The 21,664-nt window shown below is 40.1% G+C and overlaps 1 protein-coding gene across 3 annotated transcripts in view; it reads left to right on the forward strand.

Annotated features, from left to right (window-relative positions):
- LOC150085169 (tectonic-like complex member MKS1) overlaps positions 1-21,664 on the forward strand; it is a 502,024-nt gene that overhangs the window by 307,145 nt on the left and 173,215 nt on the right. For all 3 annotated transcript variants that reach the window (XR_016546919.1, XM_090373059.1, XM_090373060.1), the window contains one exon: positions 14,075-14,111. Coding sequence is in view for 2 of the 3 variants with exons in the window: in XM_090373059.1 (XP_090229185.1) it covers positions 14,075-14,111 (37 nt within the window). In the remaining variant the exon portion in view is untranslated. The remainder of the gene's footprint in view (positions 1-14,074; positions 14,112-21,664) is intronic.

A 21,664-nucleotide genomic window follows, 5' to 3' on the forward strand; every position in this document is an offset into this window, starting at 1 on the left:
ATATGTAGTTCTCTGAGCAGTGCAGATGGGCGGCAAGAGTAGCTCATGGTGTCTTGTCAATGATATACAGTAATTTTTCTAGCAGGGATAAGGAGGTGATTATTCCCTTGTATAAAGCAATGGTCAGGCACACTTTGAGTATTGTATACAGATCTGGAGGCCTCATTTCAAGAAGGATATAAAGCTGCTGGAATGAGTACAGAGAAAGGCAACAAGATTAGTGAATGGAACAAAGGGGTGCTCTTACGAAGAAAGGCTGAAGTTTTGCAAATTACAGTGTCTGGAGACTAGGCACTGGCGAGGTGATCTGATAGAGGTGTATAAAGCCTTGAATGGTTTGAGCATGCTCAATGCTGATGGGATTCTTCCTCTTGCTCAGAATAATCACCTGAGAGGGCATAAAGTTAAATTGAGGAAAGACAGATATAGGATAGACGTGAGGAAATTTGCCTTTAGCCACGTGTGGTTGGTTGGTGGAACAGACTTCCATCCCTTGTCGTGGAAGTTGATAGCCTAAATAAGTTTAAGGCTCAGCTGGACAGGTATTTTGAACAAACAGAGGGGTGAAGTGGAAGTGGTTTTTTTTTTTTTTTTTGGCTGATGCTGCATAAGCTTGCTTTCTTGCATCAAATGCCTCTACTAATGCTAATGAAGCTGCCAGACCTGTATACAGTACTCAAGGTGTGGCCTGACCATTGCCTTATACAAGGGGATAATAACATCCTTATCCCTGCTAGAAAAATTCCTGTATATCATTGACAAGACACCATTAGCTACTCTTGCAAACCATCTGCACTGCTCAGAAAACTTCATTTCTGCCTGCAAAATTACCCCAGGTCCTTTTCATTCTCTATCACTGTAAGTGTAGTACCACAGAGTTGATACGTTACTCTGGGGTTACTGCTTCCTATTTCTCGATCAATACGGCCCTGGAGAGATAGTACAAGGCTCAAGGGCTAGAATTTTTCTCAGCCTGGTCTGTGCTTGTTAACAGAAGAGACTACTTCTACAATGATGGGATACACTTAAATAGAAATTGTGCAAAAATATTTACTGATCCTATCAAGGCAGAGTTAGGTTGGTCGGAAAACTGCTAGCTTGGGTGAATACACGGATTAATAGATTAACAGTAACTGCTGGCAGTGGTAAAAGTGATTCTTGCACTACTTCTATTGAAATGCAATTGAGCAGCAGCCTGGAAAGCAAGGCAATCGGAATTTCCAGGACTGCTGGGAATCATAGTGGAACAAGTAAATACATGGGCTGTGTTAGAGTAACTAAGAGTAAAAACAGGTGCATGTATACTTGCACTTACACCAATGCTAGGAGTATAGTTAATAAATTCCATGACCTTGAAGTGCTAGTCAAGACATCAAAGGCAGATATTGTTGGGATATCAGAGACAAGGTATCACACAGACATAAGCAGTGCAGAACTGGAATTTGGGGAGTACAATGTGTACAGAAAGGATAGACAGAACAGGAAGGGAGGACAAGTTGTGCTGTTAATTAAGAAAGACATAAAATCTAAGGAAGTGCATCCAATTGATGTGGGTGGAAAATGTCTGTTTGAGTCTGTTTTGTGTGACATAAGCACTGCAAAAGGAAAAATGAGAGTCGGTGTGTGTTATAGGCCTAATGAATCTGATGACTATAATGAGCAATTGTGCAGAGAAATAAAGTGGGCCAATAAATTAGAGTGTCTTATAATGGGGGATTTTAATTTCCCGGATATAGACGGGAATTTGTGGGTTGGTCACTCACACACTAGCAAGGTTTTTGTGGATTTATTGGATGATTGTTATCTACAGCAGCACGTTCGGCAGGCAACTAGAGAGAGTAATGCTCTTGATCTGTAGTGATTATTCATGCATCAAGAATCTGCAGAAAAAGGAACCATTAGGTAGCAGTGATCACAGTGTGCTGAAGTAGGATTTACTCAGAGGTAACTCAAGGGTAAAGGGATGGGTTTTTCCTTTTGTAAAGGTGACTGTGGTGGTCTGAGACAGTATTTAAATTGTATTCGGTGGAACCAACTGATGATGTTACCAACAGCAAATTCAAAATGGGAAGCATTCAAAGAATTAATCTTGGAAGCTACTAGGCTTTTCATACCATCAAAGAAATATTGTTCAAGATTTAGGCCTAAATGGATGTCAGATGAACTAATTAGCCATGTGTCAGAGAGGAAAAATGCATGGGATACATATAAATTTACATGTGACACAGAAGCCTATGATAGATATAAACTGGTCTATAACCAAGTTACAAAGGAGGTTGGGCAGGCGAAGGCACAAAAAAAAAAAAATCTTTGGCAAAAGATGCAAAGAAAAACAGCAAAGAGTTCTTTACTTATGTAAACTCTAGAAGGAAGGGATGAATCAGATTGGTCCACTTGATATCGACGGATCAACTGTTGATGATTCTACTCAGGTAGCTAACAAACTAAATGAATATTTTGCATCGGCATTCACGCATGAGGAATTATTCAGGGAGGGGAATGCCAGAAGTGTATTCAACTGTGGCAGTAAGCTAGATAATCTTGTAATAACTGAGAGTAAAGTGGAGGAGTAATTGTTGAAGATAAACACAAGAAAGGCACCTGGGGGTGGATGGAATCTATCCAGTTATGTTAAAGGAGGCAGCAGAGGAAGTAAGCAAACCCTTAGTCATAATTATGATAGCTTCCCTGGACTCAGGGGAGGTACCCATGAACTGGAGATGTGCAAATGTAACCCCAATCCACAAAGGAGGATACGCCTCCGTAGCTGGGTGGGCAGAAGCAGCAGCAGTGCATAGCACACGCTTCTTGATTAGACCGGGGTTCGAGCCCATGACCACTAAATAAGGAGGATGCAAAAGTTCAGGGAATGACCACCGCATATCCCTGGAGGAATATGGCCTTAGTTACTAATGCTCCTAAAAAAAAAGAAAACCAAATAACAATTACAAAGGAGGATCAAAGGGAGACACAGGTAATTACAGACCTGTTAGTTTAACTTCTGTTCCAGGGAAATTAATGGAGGCACTGATTAAAAAATCATTGCAGTATCTTCTAGACAAGACTTCAGTTATACCTCGGACACAGCATGGGTTTGTTAAGGGGAAAGTTTTGTCTGACTAATTTGATAGGATACTGTGATGTAGTCACAAAGGAACTGGATGCAAAGAATAACTTTGATATCATATATTTGGATCTTAGAAAAGCCTTTGAAACTGTTGCACATGGAAGGCTTTCTTGCACAAATTGGAGCAATGTGGCATTGGAGGCAAATTGCTGCTATGGATAAAGGGATGGTGGAGTGGGAGAAGACAGAGAGTGGTAATCAATGGACACTGCTCTTCGTGGACTAATGTTATTAATGGAGTCTCTCAGGGTTCAGTATTGGGTCCATTGTTGTTTTCTGTATTTATAAATGATATTGATGATGATATATCAGGCTTAATGTCCAAGTTTGCAGATAATACGAAGGTTGGCAAGTTGTTAATGACACTAATGACAGTACACTGCTGCAACAGGATCTAGAAATGTTGAGGAGATGGGCTGAGAGGTGGCAAATGAAGTTTAACATTGACAAATGTAAAGTACTACATATGGGAAGCAGTAATCCCAGAGCACCATCTCAACTCTGTGTTATCACACTGACAGTGGTAGAGAATGAAATGGACCTGGGGGTAATTGTGCAGACAGTATGAAGTTTTCTGAGCAGTGCAGACGGTCTGCAAAAGTAGCTAATGGGGTGTTGTCAATGATGTACACGAATTTTTCTAGCAGGGATAAGGAGGTGATTATCTCCTTGTATAAGGAAATGGTCAGGCCACACCTTGAGTACTGTATGCAGGTCTGGAGGCCTCATTTTAAGAAAGATGTAGAACTGTTGGAACAAGTACAGAGAAGTCCAACAAGATTAGTGAATGGAACAAAGGGGTATTCTTACAAAGAAAGGCTTAAGTTTTTCAAATTACAGTGTCTGGAGACTAGGCACCTGCGAGGTGATCTGATTGAGGTGTATAAAGCCTTGAATGGTTTGAGCATGCTCAGTGCGTATGGGATTCTACCTGTTGATCGGAATAATCGCTTGAGTGGGTATAAATTCAAATTGAATTTATGCCCTCTCAGGAAGTTTGCCTTTAGCCAGTGGGTGGTTCATTGCTGGAAAAACTTCCATCTGTCGTAGAAGTTGATAGCTTAAATAAATTCAAGGCAGAACTTGACAAACATTTGGAGTGAGTGGATGACTGAAATAAGGATGATTTTTTTTTTCGTTGTTTTTTGGCTGATGCTCTATAAGCTTGCTTTCTTGAATCGTGTGCCTTTGCTAATGCTAATTGTAATGAATTAGAATTAATTTACATTTGTCAATGTTAAACTTCATTTGCCACTTCTCAGCCCATCTGCTCAACTTTTTGTACCTTACATATGGAAATGAAGAATGGTACCACGTGGTCATGCTAGATAAACAAAGCCTGGGCACGAGGTTTATCTAGCATGACGAAGCTTAAACAGTAGCTTATTTTACCACAGTAAAACAAACTTTTTTTACGTATTTTAGTATTTGTTATGTATTACCATGTAACCCACATCCCTCTTCTCCCATTGGCTGAATAAATATCAATTGGAGGAAAATTATTTTAATGTATAGAAAGATATACATTCATTCATGACTTCTGTGATTGTTGCTGTAAAGGTATTCCATGATTTGAATGTATTCACTGTACCTCTGCCCAATTAATAGATGCCACATAGTGCTTAAACTAACATAATTCCCACTTCTGAAATTAAAACCCATGCCTATACTTTTAACTACAGCAACATCTTTTTTCATCTTCTAACTAACAATTGCATAATCACTATCTGCCAATGATTCCTGTACTGTTCTGTATGCCCCATGGTGTTATATGATATATGGATAGAATACAAATTCATTGTGGCAAAATTGGTTTCCATCCTAGAAGCTATGATTCACATGTTGCCACTGCATACACCACTTATTATCTGGGTGTCTCTAAAGCCCATACCATATTGGCTGTGTACAACTTCCTGGATAGAAGATTTCAATTGATTACGCCTTGGATAAAATGGTGGTATACTGTATTGCTTGCCCGGATTGTGTGGCAAGTTACATTGGCGAAACTGAGTGCTGGCTATGTAATCATGTTTCCTCCCTATTCACTGGGCTGATTTTAGCAGTTCTGCTGTTGCAGAGCATTATTGGGTTGAGGAGCCATGTAATCTTAACACCCTAGATCAATGCTGAAATATTGGATGTGGCTCATAATGCATGCCACCTCTCATGGTTAGAGATCCTCCAATAGCTGTTTTGGATCCCATTATTAATCATAATTCTGGGGCCTGCATACATCCTATTATGGATGCCATTATTTTACTTAGTGATGAGAGATAGCAGGATAAATAATCGAGCGGGTAGTAATCATGTACTGCAATCAATGTCTGATGAATTTTAAATTACATTATCCTGCTTCTTCCTTTTCCTTCCCCTCTTTCTTTTCTTTCGTTGATGCGCATAGTGTTGTATATCCAGTGCAGAGTCTGGGGTATAAGAAAGACTGTTGTTGCTTCAGTCTAAGTTGAAAAAGAGGTCCCTATTCCTCGAAAGCCCCTTGTATGTTTATTTTATTGCTTTTTTATGTATATTATATTCTTATCACTTTTAATTGCTATACTATGCATTTTTCTTCTATTGATTTTATTTGCTTTTAATATCTTTTATACTCATAATAGTTTTGTGTCTTTTATAGTTATTTTAATGCATATTTATTTTTTAAAATTTTAAATAAATTGTTTAGCATTCAGGTCAGTGGTAATGGTATTCTTATCAATATGAGTATACCTGATGCCCGAGGTCTCTTCTATTATGTTATTGAGAAAGGATGGTTGCAGGTCAGATGTGTAGGGCTGGCCTTTAGCCAGTGGGTGGTCAGTTGTGGGAACAAACTCTTGTTTGGTGTACAGTTGGATAGTTTGGATAAATTAGCATTGCATGCACTCACTTGTTGCCTCCCTTAAGATTATAGGATATATGCCATCAACCCCAGGAGCTTTACTGGCCTGTAGGCTCAAAGGTTTTTTCATTAAATAAACTATTACTATTTACAATTATTATTATTTACTATTAAATAAACATGTGAAATTTCAAAATCACGGATTACATTTTTTTCAACTTCACTCCCATAATTTCTCATTGACCCAAAGGGTTTTCTTCTGTAAATATCGATGCAAAGTAACCATTTAGTTCATCTGCAACTTCAGCTGGGGTATCTAATACTATCCCACATCCATTACATGTGTCCAATCTAGTTTATCCTTCTCTTCTTTGCATTTATATATGTGAAGAATTCCTTATCCCCACTCTTTGCTCTCTTTGCCAGTGATTTTGCATATTCTGCCTTTGTCAGCCTAACTTTTTCTGTGGCACTATTACAGATCAATTTGTAGCTGCTATAGGCTTCAATACTTTTTATTGATATGTAACTTTTCCATGCTGTCTTTTTCTGCTTAAGTAGTCTGGCAACTTCCTTATTTATCCAACTTGGAATCTTCCTTGTGGAGTATTTTTTTAATGTTATACTAGGGGGGGGGTCCACCCTATGCTTGCTTTGCTCGCAGCCCCCCCACGGATGTATGATGGAGTAAGTCAAATCTTTTCTACGTAAAAGACACACCTGCCGAAACATACTGATCGATATCTAATCAGGAAATGACCTGATTAGATATCGATTATTTACCTGTGCATTTGTAGTGATGTAATTGCCCCTCCCACTTGTACCACGTGACCAACATCCCTCTTCTCCCATTGGCTACCCCATCCCCACCACACATCATTCTCAAGATCGAATAAATATCACTATATGATTATTTACCTGCGTTTTACATAGGTCACTTAGGCAAAGGCCTTTTGCATTTGGTTCCCATAATGCATGAGGAATATTGTTGCATCCGAAAGAGCAGGACTAAAATATTTATAAACTATACAAATATTTAAAATATTTACAAAATACTAAACTACAGTAAACCCCCGCTATTCGCGGGGGTTTACTGTAGAAATGCCAATTTGTTCCTGAGAAATGCCACCAATACCGAAAATGCAAATACTGAGTTATGGCTTCCATAGTAATAAAGGGGTTCGTTCCAAAGTATGAAATATATAAGAAAAACTAGTCTAAAATTTTGTCTATTTATGTATGTTATGTACCTTCATAATATGACTATGTACATAGACAGTACATAGTGAAATGCAAGCATATGGCATCGAAATGAAAATAAGAAACAATTTAATATTAAATGTAATATTTATTAGAAATTTCAAACAAATCTTTCAAAATAGTGCCTTTGCTAGCTAAAAAACTTATCCCGCCAGTGCTATCACCAGTTTCACTAAAGTGTGATAAAGGAGTTTTGCCATTTCACGAATGATGAGTGAACTTAATGGAATTTTATTTTGAGTTTGGTCTTCTATCCACAGATTTAAAGCTTTTCCATTTTTTCCAATTTAACATTACGAGTTACAGAGAAAATTTTTGAAGCAATTAGCGCATTTTCACGGACACTATGGTGGATTTTTTCTTCTGATTTCTTGATTGATTTTATAATGTTTTGCCACTGAGGAGACACTTTCACCATTAGAAATTTTATCTAACAACTCAATTTTATTCGCTAATGTCATCACCTTCTTTGATCTTTTCACATTTCCATTGTTATTTGTAGCGATATTTTTGTACGGGATAGAAAGTTTGTACGGGATTAAAAAACTTTTTTTATTGTTTAGAGAGATAAGCATTCAAGGCTTCTGTGATTAATGTTTTAAAGCTATCCCATAATTCAGTTGTATTCGCTTGCTGTGAAATATCCACCCAGTTAATAAAGGAGCCCTATTACATCATCTGGTGTGTGGGTGGTGAGGGGTCTAGAATATTCTTTTCCATTGTACTTTCCCTGACATGTTAATACATAAACACATATCTATATTACCCTTGTCCCCCCCCCCCCCAAACTAGCAGTTTCCCTGAACTTTTAAGGTATCCTCAATAATGCTAGCAAAAACTCCTCTGTTTAAATGTATCCCATCTCTACAAAACAGATTCCTTCTACCTACAAGTGTGGGCCAAGCTGATAGAAATTTCCTCCCAAAAGCTTTGCAGTGCCCTTCTTGAGTTAATCCACAAGGCTTTCAGCATATAATCCCTCCTGTCATGCCTGGGCAGAATTGCAGACACATAGACATTGTGACCTAACTCGTTTCATTTCTTCAGCATGGTCCTATATTTGTCTAACAAATCGTCAGATCGTGTATGCTTAATGTCATTAGTCCCCATGTGAATAATAATATATTCTCTTTACCCATATTAAAATCTGACAGTCTGTTGGTGACATCATTAATAGTTGCTCCCAGCAGACACCCTAGGTTTAGTCCACCTATCCCTATTACAAAAAAATATTTCCTGTTTCCCTGACAATGGAGTCTCCAAATAGAACTGTTGTTGTTGTTGTTATTTGGTTTTTATGAGCATTAGCAACTAGGGCCATATTGCTGTGGTCATTCGGGGATATGCGGTGGTCATTCCCTGACCTTTCCGCATCCTCCGTATTTGGTGGTCACAGGCTCGAACCCTGGTCTAATCAAGAAGCATGTGTTACGCACTGCCGCTTTTGCCCACCTGGCTATGGAGGCACCTCCAAATAGAACTAAGCTTTTGAACCAGAGTAGTTTGGACTTGGTTATTCTGTTCTGGGGCCTGAATCGGGAGTGCATCACTTGATAGGTTACTAGAGTCTTAGGTCCCTGACGAGTTCCCATTTATATTATTCTCAAGGGCAAGCACCTGTTTTTTTCAGTGACTCGTATTGTTCTGGCAATACACCAAATTTTAACTTAAGATCGGTGCACTCCTTACAACAGTGACAAAGAATGGAAACTTCCAGGCGAGCTATGATTATCCACTAGGTTGACTTGGAATACATGCCAAATTTATCCTTTGCAGGTTCTGCAAAGGATAAAATCATGACTCACCTGGAAATTGCCATTGACTATTTTCGTATGAGTCATGGTACCCTCTGACGAAGTGTTCAAGGTGGATCTTGTAACAACCATTGTAAAATTTTCTAAATATCATTAAAAGAAACTTTCAAAAAATTATATTTTTAATATTAGCATTAGCATTAGTAGATGCATTTGATGCAAGAAAGCAAGCTTATGCAGCATCAGCCAAAAAAAAAAAAAAAAACCACTTCCACTTCACCCCTCTGTTCGTTCAAAATACCTGTCCAGCTGAGCCTTAAACTTATTTAGGCTATCAACCTCCACCACAAGGGATGGAAGTCTGTTCCACCAACCAACCACCCGCTGGCTAAAGGCAAATTTCTGCACATCTATCCTACATCTGTCTTTCCTCAATTTGAATTTATGCCCTCTCAGGTGATTATTCTGAGCTAGAGGAAGAATCCCATCAGCATTGAGCATGCTTAAACCATTCAAGGCCTTATACACCTCTATCAGATCACCTCGCTGGTGCCTAGTCTCCAGACACTGTAATTTGCAAAACTTAAGCCTTTCTTCGTAAGAGCACCCCTTTGTTCCATTCACTAATCTTGTTGCCCTTCTCTGTACTCGTTCCAACAGCTCTACATCCTTCTTGAAATGAGGCCTCCAGACCTGTATACAGTACTCTAGGTGTGGCCTGACCATTGCCTTATACAAGGGAATAATCACCTCCTTATCCCTGCTGGAAAAATTCCTGTATATCATTGACAATACTCCATGAGCTACTCTTGCAGCCCGTCTGCACTGCTCAGAGAACTTCATATCTGCCTGCACAACCACCCCCAAGTCCCTTTCATCTCTACCACTGTCAGTGTAGTACCACAGAGTTGATACGTTGCTCTGGGGTTGCTGTTTCCCATGTGTAGTACTTTACATTTGTCAATGTTAAACTTCATTTGCCACCTCTCAGCCCATCTGCTCAACCTTTCCAGATCCTGTTGCAGCAGCATAGTGTCAGTAGTGTCCTTGACAACCCTGCCAACCTTTGTATCGTCTGCAAACTTGGACATTAAGCTTGATATACCATCATCAATATCATTTATAAATACAAAAAACAATAATGGACCCAACACTGAGCCCTGAGGGACTCCACTAATAACATTAGTCCACGATGAGCAGTGTCCATTGATTACCACACTCGGTCTTCTCCCCCTCAACCATCCCTTTATCCATAGCAGCAAGTTGCCTCCAATGTCACACTGCTCCAATTTGTGTAGCAGTCTTCCATGTGCAACAGTATCAAAAGCCTTTCTAAGATCCAAGTATATAATATCAAAGCTATTCCCTGCATCCAGTTCTTTTGTGACTGCATCATAGTATCCAATCAAATTGGTCAGGCAAGACTTCCCCTTAACAAAACCATGCTGTGTCTGAGCTATAACTGAAGTCTTGTCTAAATGATCCTGCAGTGCTTCTTTAACTAGTGCCTCCATTAATTTTCCTGGAACAGAAGTTAAGCTCACAGGTCTATAATTACTTGTGTCAGCCTTTGATCCTCCTTTGTGAATTGGTCACATTTGCACATTTCCAGTCTATGGGTACCTCCCCTGAGTCCAAGGAAGCTCTCATAATTATGGCTAAGGGTTTGCTTACTTCCTTTGCTGCCTCCTTTAATATAACTGGATAGATCCCATCCACCCTGGGTGCCTTTCTTGTGTTTATCTTCAACAATTTCTCCTCCACTTTACTCCCAGTTATTTCAAGATTCTGTAGCTTACTGCTAGAGTTGAATACACCTCTGGCATTCCCCTCGCTGAATAACTCCTCATGTGTGAATGTCGATGCAAAATATTCATTTAGTTTGTTAGCTACCTGAGCAGGATCATCAACAGTTGACCCATCAATATCAAGTGGACCAATCTGATTCATCCCCTTCCTTCTAGAGTTTACATAAGTAAAGAACTCTTTGCTGTTTTTCTTTGCATCCCTTGCCAAGGATTTCACGTAATCTGCCTTCGCCTGCCTAACCTCCTTTGTAACTTGGTTGCATATCAACTTGTATGTATCATACGCTTCTGTGTCATGTGTTAATTTGTAAGTATCCCATGCATTTTTCTTCTCTGCCATATGCCTCATTAGTTCATCTGACATCCATTTTGGCCTAAGCCTTGAACAATATTTCTTAGTTGGTATGTAAAGCCTAATAGCTTCCAAGATAAGTTCTTTGAATGCTTCCCATTTTGAATTTGCTGTTGGTAACATCATCAGTTGGTCCCACCGTATAGAATTTAAATACTGTCTCAGTCCATCGTAGTCGCCTTTACGGAAGCAATAACCCTTCCCTTTACCCCTAATGGTAGTTACCTCTTTGAGTAAATCCCACTTCAGCACACTGTGATCACTGCCACCTAGTGGTTCATTTATCTGCAGATTCTTAATGCATGAAGAATCACTGCTGATAATCAAATCAAGAGTATTACTCCCTCTAGTTGCCTCCCGAACATGCTGATGTAGAAAACAATCATCCAATAAATCCACAAAAGCCCTGCTAGTGTGTGAGTGACCAGCCCCCAAATTCCAGTCAATATCTGGGAAATTAAAATCTCCCATTATAAGACTCTCTGATTTACTGGCCCACTCTATTTCCCTGTACAGTTTCTTATTATACTCATCAGAGTCATTAGGCCTATAGCACACTCCTACTCTCAATTTTGATCTCCCAATGCTTATGTCACACCAAACTGGCTCAACACTGCACTGTCCAGCGATGTCGACTGGCTTCACTTCCTTGGTTTTTATGTGTTTCTTAACTAATAGCATAACCCCTCCCCCCTTCCTATCCTGTGTATCCTTTCTGTAGATGTTGTACTCCACAAATTCCAGTTCTGCATCCCTTATATCTGTGTGACACCACGTCTCTGATATCCCAACAATATCTGCCTTTGATGTTTTGAGCAATGCCTCAAATTCATCAAATTTATTTACTAAACTCCTAGCATTGGTGTACACGCAAGTATACCTGCACCTGTTTCTATTCTTAGCTACCCTAACACAACCCATGTGTTTACTTGTACCGCAATGGCTCCCAGCAGTCTCTGAAATATCATGCATCTTGTTTTTCAGGCTTCTGCTCATTCTAATAGAAGCAGTGCAAGAATCTCTTTCATCTCTGCCAATGGCTACTGTCAATCTATTGGTCATTGTCTCCCCCCAAGCTAGCAGTTTTCCAACCCACGTAACACTGCCTCGATAGCATCAGCAAATATTCTTGCACCCTTTCTATTTAGCATTAGCATTAGTAGAGGCATTTTATGCAAGAAAGCAAGCTTATGCAGCATCAGCCAAAAAAAAAAAAAAAAAAACCCACTTCCACTTCACCCCTCTGTTCATTCAAAATACCTGTCCAGCTGAGCCTTAAACTTATTTAGGCTATCAACCTCCACCACAAGAGATGGAAGTCTGTTCCACCAACCAACCACCCGCTGGCTAAAGGCAAATTTCTGCACGTCTATCCTACATCTGTCTTTCCTTAATTTGAATTTATGCCCTCTCAGGTGATTTTTCTGAGCTAGAGGAAGAATCCCATCAGCATTGAGCATGCTTAAACCATTCAAGGCTTTATACACCTCTATCAGATCATCTCGCTGGTGCCTAGTCTCCAGACACTGTAATTTGCAAAACGTAGCCTTTCTTCGTAAGAGCACCCCCTTTGTTCCATTCACTAATCTTGTTGCCCTTCTCTGTACTCGTTCCAGCAGCTCTACATCTTTCTTGAAATGAGGCCTCCAGCCCTGTATACAGTACCCTGGGTGTGGTCTGACAATTGCCTTATACAATGGAATAATCACCTCCTTATCCCTGCTGGAAAAATTCCTGTATATCATTGACAATACTCCATGAGCTACTCTTGCAGCCCGTGTGCACTGCTCAGAGAACTTCATATCTGCCTGCACAACCACCCCCAAGTCCCTTTCATTCTCTACCACTGTCAGTGTAGTACCACAGAGTTGATACGTTGCTCTGGGGTTGCTGTTTCCCATGTGTAGTACTTTACATTTGTCAATGTTAAACTTCATTTGCCACCTCTCAGCCCATCTGCTCAACCTTTCCAGATCCTGTTGCAGCAGCATAGTGTCAGTAGTGTCCTTGACAACCCTGCCAACCTTTGTATCGTCTGCAAACTTGGACATTAAGCTTGATATACCCTCATCAATATCATTTATAAATACAGAAAACAATAATGGACCCAACACTGAGCCCTGAGGGACTCCACTAATAACATTAGTCCATTTAAGTGTATCCCATCCCTGTAGAAGTAATCTCTCCTGTTAACAAGTACAGTCCAGGCTGAAAAAAATTCTTCCCCTTGAGCCTTGCAGAATCTTTCCAGGGCCGAATTGATATTAAAGAAATCAAACTATTACAGGAAAAAAAAAAACTTATCAAAATAAACTTTACAGTTTATTAAATAACCTGTGAAATCCTACTCTACTGCACTATCACCTCTTATCTATGCTTCTTTGCTATCGCTATGAAGAGCTCCACAAGGTACATCTGCTCGCCACATATTCCAATAGTCGAATGAATTGTTTAACTTCAAAAATCTCTCTTCCACTTTCTCTTAGTTATCACAAAATCATTTACCTCTCAGTTGGCATTTGATAAACTTCTGGCTTCTTCAGCCCTAAAGAATTCCTCATATGTCAGTTTAGATGCAAAATACCCATGCACTGTCAGAAATGAAACCTGAGCAGAATCATCAACAGTTAAACCATCAACATCAAGTGGACCACTGTGATTCAATCCCCTTATAAAATTTGGGATGTGATATAAAATGATTATAATGGGGTGTCAAATAAGTTTACAAAATTCTATATGGAATGTTAAATAATTACAAAAGTCTGGGTGGGATATCACCCATACATGTAGTGTGTTCACATAAAAAAATATGGAGTTAACGTCTTTGGAATTACTTGCAAAATGCATTTTTCTTACTTATAGCATTTTCTTTATTTATTTATTTATTTTATTTTTTTTTTTTTTCATAATGCTTGATTTATAATTCTTAATTTTCAGACATGAAGTTCAGAGTGAAAAGAATTTAGCAGAAAAGGTAGTGTATACAATTAGAATATTGCAGTCAAATAAAGTTAGTGATTTACTTTTTCTTTGAAATCCTTTATTGTCAAATAATTGAAATACCTAATAACTAAATAACTTCCAGAATTCAGGCCTAATGATGTGGTTCAGTTGAGCCTTGAAACATCACCCAAGTATTAAATGTAAATTGATGCGAACTTTTAAAACTCTATCACATGGTGTAATGGTGTTTTTTAATTTCCTTTAAAACATAGTTAAAATAACTAAATTAATTAAAGCATGAAAGTCTTTAATTAATATAGTTAATCAATTACATACAGGGTGAATCAAAAAAGATGCTTCACTTTAAATTGCATATATTTTTCAATATACTTAATGTACAGGAATTATATCCAGGCATTAATTAACACAGGAAACTTGGGACAATCATCTCAAATTAAAAACATGTTCGTTGTATGCGAACCCTCATCAGCATTGAAAATTACCAAGTACTCTGCCCATATTTTTTTCAGCAATGATTATGATGAAAGCATATCCAGTTTCTTCTTTCACTTCATCAAATGCTTTGGGACTGTTCCTGTACACATGGTGGCCAAGATCATCCATAGCTAAAGCATCCAAGGAAGTGAATTAAGATAACATGATCACAAAAATGCTCTTTTAAGGGCATCCAAAACTGCTCATGAATTGCTAGTTGTTTCAATAGATGTTTCACAGATTTAGAAGGTTTTTCACTGATCTTACTGTTCTCTTTCCACCACGTTCCCTCCTTATTGTTCATTACAGTAGCCTTTTTAAACTTCTGGATTGACCTATTTGTTACTGACCTGCTTTAACATTCCCTGAAATTGAATTTCCCACGAAAAATCATAATACACTTGCACGTTAGATCTCACCAATAAATGAGCTAAGGCTGTTCAAGATAAGAATGTTGCATCCAAATGTTGCAAATTAACTTGTTTCGAAATCTTCAGGCTCATTTTCTGCATACACGTAAGCTGACAACAATTGTACAGCAGTTATCAATCAGTCCAAACTAGATTTTGAATGGGCGAAGAGCATAAAACTTCTTTCTTGTCCAAATGGTAGTTAGCATTCTGGTCTCTTTCCAAATCTATTTGCCACAACTTTTGCCCATCTCTATTCCCACCTCTGTCAAAACTGGATGGTTCCATTGCCTTCTCAGCTAAAGATAAAGCTGACACTTGCTAGAACTCTACTTTTCTTCTAACTCGTGTATTGATCATCTTGGTAAATCTCCTTCTACCATTTTCAGTACACTCCATTCAGTGCCCCTATGGTCTTCCGTCAGAAGAATTTTGAACAGTCTTGATGCCATGAACGTGTCAGGTCCTGATGGGGGAACTCAAGAAGTTCTGCTTGACATTTCAAAGTTTCGATCAAAATTTTGATCATGTTTGGCATAAAGGTCCTCTAAATACGTTTCCATTTTGTGGTTTGCCAGCTGTGTTTTGTAATTGGGTATCCAGTTTTATCTCTGACTGTTCACTGTGAGTGATGGTAGGTGCTCCTTTGTGTTCAAATTTATTTACTAATACTTGTTTTCTCAGTTATTTTTCCCACTTTTTTCCCTCTTGTATAATGACCTTCCACTGATGGGAAAGCCTATCCACAGTTTTGCTGATGATAGCACATTGTATTCTGCCTTCCAGTTTGAGAAACCTTACCCTGCACAAACAGTTTCACCTTCCCAAATATATACTACCAGGTTCCTTAAATACTGATCTCTAGGTAGTAGTTCTCGAATAGGGAAAAGATAGCTTAGTTGATTTCAATTCTTCTAAAACTAAGTGCTTTCTTATATCTCGCAAAAAAGGATTCTTCTACTCCTATGCTTATCTTCAGTGACACTGGAATTTCTATACAAGTTTACATATCTCTATTAGTTATTACCCTTACTTCTAATCTCTCTTGGCATAAGCACATCACAAATATTACATCCTCTGCATCTAAAAAACTGGGTTTTCTCTTTTTCTCTTGGTATTAGCATTAGCAAGGGCACATATTGCAAGAAAGAAAGCTTATATAGCATCAGCCAAAAAATACACACACACACACATACACACACACACACACACACACACCCTTCTTATTTCACCCAGCCACCCACTCCAAATGTTTGTCTAGTTCTGCCTTGAATCTGTTTAAGCTATCAACTTCTACAATCACAGATGGAAGTTTTTTCCAACAATCAACCACCCACTGGTTAAAGGCAAACTTCTGCACATCTATCCTTCAACTGCCTTTCCTCAGTTTGAATTTATGCTCTCTCAAGCATTTATTCTGAGCAAGAGGAAGAATCTCATCAGCATTGAGCATGCTCAAACCATTCAAGGTTTTATACACCTCAATCAGATCACCTCGCAGGAGACTAGCCTCCAGACATTGTAATTTGCCAAATCTTAAGCCTTTCTTTGTAAGAGCAACCCTTTGTTCCATTCACTAATCTTGTAGCCCTTCTCTGTACATGTTCCAACATCTCTACATTCTTCTTAAAATGAGGCCTCCAGACTTATATACAGTACTCAAGGTGTGGCCTGACCATTGCCTTATACAAGGGGATAATCACCTCCTTATCCCTGCTAGAACAATTCCTGTATATCATTGATAAGACACCATGAGCTACTCTTGCAGACCATCTGCACTGCTCAAAAAACTTCATATCTGCCTGCATAATTACACTCACATCCTTTTCACTCTGTACCACTGTCAGTGTAGTACCAGAACTCGATAGGCTTTGTTCGATGCGGGTTGTGTTAATTAGTGCTCTTCAAAGTGTGTTTTTTAAAGTGGTGCCAATTTATCATTTTGGATTAAATTCAAGTCGAAGTGGATCTATTTGGTTCGGTGAGTCGACTGATGTTTATTTTATGCCTAACTTCTAAGGCGTTCTCCAGTTATGAACGACTTTAAATCTTCACCCTTATCGTTCATTCACGGTTCACGGCTCGTTCATAATGGCTACGCCCTATAGGTCCGGCCGTTGTTTTTAACTATCATTCTTTGCCATAGTTTTAGACCACTTATCTTTTAGAGAGTTATGGATACCCTAGTTAATTTCATATCAGCTGATACTGATTTTAGTGAAATTGTGTTGATTGCTGTGAATTGAGGAATATATTGTTTTGGCGTGAATAATTTCGTCCTTTCTTCTTCGGCCACTTTGTTTGAAATAACAAATCACGAGACCTCCAGGGCGATCGGCTATTGGTTCTCCTGAAGCCAGGAACTTAAGTTAGAACTTTTAATTAGGAACATTTATTTATTAATTATGATGTCAGTAGTAATTAATACTGATTGTCTATTTAGTTAATTAATGTGGTTATTCATTTTGGAACATACTATTTACATAGCTTTTGAAGGGGACTCTCTTTTATTGTGCATTGATACATCCGACTACTGATCCTCGGGTGACGTCAGCAATCCTCTGTCGCCCAAGAATACAATATGCAAATTTTCTCCCATCTCTTTCAGCGCCCCCTACCGACAAGAGTTGGAAACTCTTCTTTTCAGTTAATTGTTTAAATTCTTCACTAGCCATTTCTGGATTTTTGATTAAAATTCAGTAGAACCATTCACCCCCTGAATTTAAATATTTCATCCCAGCAGAGCAAGATGGTTGAAAATAATGAAAATACTGAAAGTTCACAGGATGAGGTTAGCACGTCTGAGAGAGACGAATCGGAGACTTCTAATTCACTGCTTCTTAGAGTATCTGGCAAATCCTCTTCCAAGAGAAAGAAGTCCAAGGGAAAGTCCAGAGCTTGTCCTCTGCGCTCCTCTTGCTCTCCACTTCCTGCACAGATGAATAATATTTGTATATCACCTTACATAGACCATAATTACTCAGCTTCCACCTTGGACCAAAGAATCTCTACACCAATAGTTGTCTCCATCCTCGAATCGATGGCAAACTCCACCTCAACCGCAGCCTTACCTGCAGCTCCAAACACTCCTGTAGCTGCTGCTTCTGAGACGCAAAACTCCTCAGGTGCTCACCAAACTCCATCAGCTCTGCCACTTCAAACTGCCCCAGCAGATTTCTTGGCTACACAACTACCGTCTGCTCTGGACCAAGTGGTCTCATCTGGGATCCCACCATCCAGTATGCTTACCATTCCTGCACCACCTGTTCTGGCTGGCCTCTTTAATGAGGGAGACACCACCTCCTTCCATCAGATCATCTCAGTCTTGCACAGGAACTTGGTGGCACTCCTCAACCAAGACTCCATAAGATTCACCAAAGCCACTGGAAACTATGTCCAGGAGCTTTGGACAAGCCTAGAAACAATCACAACAGCTCTTCTAATCGAGAATGAGAAGCTAAAAGCTGTCAATGAAGAAATCAAGACAAGGTCTACAATACTGGAAAAGGCCTTAGACATCTGCGCTAAGCTTCCGCAGTCTTCACCCGAGCGGGAACTGGGCCTAACCACAGAACCTGAATCAACTACAGTGCCCTCTTATGCCGGTGCTGTATTTAAGAACCTTCCAACCTCTAAACTGGGTGCCTCCATCCAAGGGCATCCACCAGAGACCAGTCAACAAAACCCCCAGCATATAAGAAAGAGAACCCTGATAAAACAGCAGAATCTGGTCGTTATCAGACCCATTAACTCCAAAGAATCACATACAAGTGAACAAATCAAGACCAAAATAATGACAGAGTTGAAAGATGATCTCAAAACTACGAAAATAAAAGCAATAAGAAAAACTAGAAATACAGGCATAGTGATCGAAACGGAAACTAAAAAAGAAGCTAACAAAATTATGACTAATGCAAAAATAATGACAATGGGTCTAAAGGCAGAGCTGCCAAAAAAGTTGGGGCCCTCTATCATCATTTTTGACCTCAGTGACAACCTGACCCCGCAGCAACTCACTGAGGAACTATACTGTAGGAACTTGCAGGAGTACTTCCCAGACTTAGAGGCAGATGCCTTAATCACACCTCAATACTCAAAAAAAGTCAAAGGAGGAGGAGGCAAAAACTGGATTGTTCAAATCAACCCAATCGCCTGGAAGGTCCTTAACAATCAAGCAAGGGTCTACATAAACTGGGGCAGCCACCGCTTTCGCGAACATGTGGATGTGCCTAAATGCTTCAAGTGTTGTAGGTTCGGCCACACCTCACACACTTGTATCCAGACAGCGCCAACGTGCGGCCATTGTGCTGAAAAAGGCCACGAATTTAGCAGTTGTCCTAACAAAACCAAAGATCCTATTTGCGTGAACTGTAAAAGTTTCAAAATCGACTTAGCACATTCCATCAGAGACAGAATATGTCCAACATATATAAAAGCCAAGGGTCAGCACCAACAACGGATCGATTATGGGGAGACACCTTAAAAAATTTAACTTCGAAGAGGTAAAAATAATGCAAATTAACGCGCAGCGGGCCCGGGCTGTGGTCGGCCAAATCAGGATTCGGGCAGAAGAGGACAACACGGATGTAATTATCCTGCAAGAGCCGTACACCCATAAGAACCAGGTCAGAGGCTATCCCTTGACCTACAAAGTCATCCAGGTGGAAGGGGAAACCCCCTGGGCAGCAATAGCTGTAAGAAACCCTGACATCACAGCCACAAAGATAACACAACTTTGCACAGCCTGGGCCGTATGTGCCCACATTATTACAGCGCTTGGAAACTTTTACGTCGTTGCCCTATACTGCCGTCCAGGAGAAGATATTATCAGGGCTATAAGATACCTTCAAAGTGTACTAAATACTCTTCCTGGAGGGAGAATTATCGTTGGGGGCAGATGTAAACTGCAGGTCTCCCGCGTGGTACAGCACAACACCAGACCGTCGAGGAGCAACAAACGGCCAAAGACTGGAGAACTACCTGGGTAACTCCCCTTTCGGAATCCTCAATCAGCCAAACAACCTCCCCACTTTCAGCAGCACCCTTTGGGAAGCCACCATTGACATTTCTCTTGCTACAAGAAACACAGCCAGCTATATCTCCGACTGGAAGGTCCAAGATGATTGGACGACCTCGGACCACCGAGCCATTACATTCAGGATCACAAAAAACTGTAATAGACAACCAATTTCCAGAGTAATGCAACATAGATATGCAATAGAAAAAACAAACTGGGACATGTTCAGGGGTGCCCTGCTGGAAATGGTGGGAAAACAGCAGCAGAAACATAGGCAAACTCAAAATCCAAACCTTCTTCAAAAAGAGATTACCACCCTATTAACACAAGTCTGCAATGCCACAATTAAAAGGAAAAAACCTTCTCCAGGAGCGGTGCCCTGGTGGAATGAGGAGCTTCGAAGGATGAGAAAGGAGGTACAAGCCAAACGAAAAGCGTTCCAAAGGGCGAGAAGATCTTGGCCTGATGTGGAGGTCGAAGAACTTAAACAAGTATATCGAACAGCAAGAAATGTGTATACGGAAAGAATAAAGAAATCAAAGCAGCAATCCTGGGAGCAACTTGTCTCTTACACGGGAAATTCTGACCCCTGGGGGGGTAGTGTACAAAATCACCACAAACAAACTCCCCTGGGGGGAAGTGAACACCGCTACAGAAACCCCGCAGGGAAACCTAACCACCACCTGGAGGGACTCAGTCTCAAACATCTTAAACAACGTTTTTCCTCCAAACATTAATCCAACAACAACTGAGCAGCATGAGATCTGCAGAGAAAATGAAACCTATTGGACTGGACAAGTTGAACTGCAGTTCACACAGGAAGAACTCCTAGCCGCAGCAGCTCTTATCAAAGGGAAAAAATGTCCAGGGCCTGACTTGTTCGAGCCTGAGATTGTGAAGAAGGTTGTGGAGCTTTCCCCGGAGCTATTGCTGCACCTATTCAATCTCTGCCTACACACTAGCACCTTCCCTGATGACTGGAAAGTTGCAAATATGAAACTTATCCTTAAAAATCCGACAAAACCACCACATCTACCAAGTTCGTACAGGCCCATAGCCCTATTGTCCGTATGCAGCAAGCTTCTAGAGCGTCTCCTCCATGTACGGATCCAAAGACACTATGAGAAAGCAAACCTAATATCTCCAAACCAATATGGTTTCAGACCAGGGCGTTCCACGGTTGATGCTCTACAGGCACTGCTCACTGAGGCCCACCAAGCAGACAGAAAATACTTCCTGATGATTACAATTGATTTCGCGGGAGCATTCGACACCCTTTGGTGGCCGAGCATCCTCCGCAGACTCAGGCAAACAAATGTACCGGACAATTTGTTCAATATCACGAAAAGCTACCTCTCAAATAGGGTAATCACAGTAAATGCACCTTATCAGAAACTCACAAGACGGATACACCGTGGCTGCCCCCAGGGCTCGGTCCTGGGGCCGACCTTATGGAACATGGTGATGGATGAATTTCTATGCCTTGACCTCGGGGAGGTTCGTTCACAAGCCTTTGCTGATGATCTCATCCTGATGGTGACTGCAAATTCCAGGGCCCAGCTTGAGACATTGGCAAACCATGCACTCCAAATCCTCCAGGACTGGGCAAAAACACACTGCTTGACCATATCACCATCAAAAACAAACTCTCTGCTTCTTAAA

This window comes from Mastigoproctus giganteus, chromosome 5 (assembly GCF_048544385.1).
Source record: "Mastigoproctus giganteus isolate SK-2022 chromosome 5, ASM4854438v1, whole genome shotgun sequence".
NCBI classification, from domain to species: domain Eukaryota; kingdom Metazoa; phylum Arthropoda; class Arachnida; order Uropygi; family Thelyphonidae; genus Mastigoproctus; species Mastigoproctus giganteus.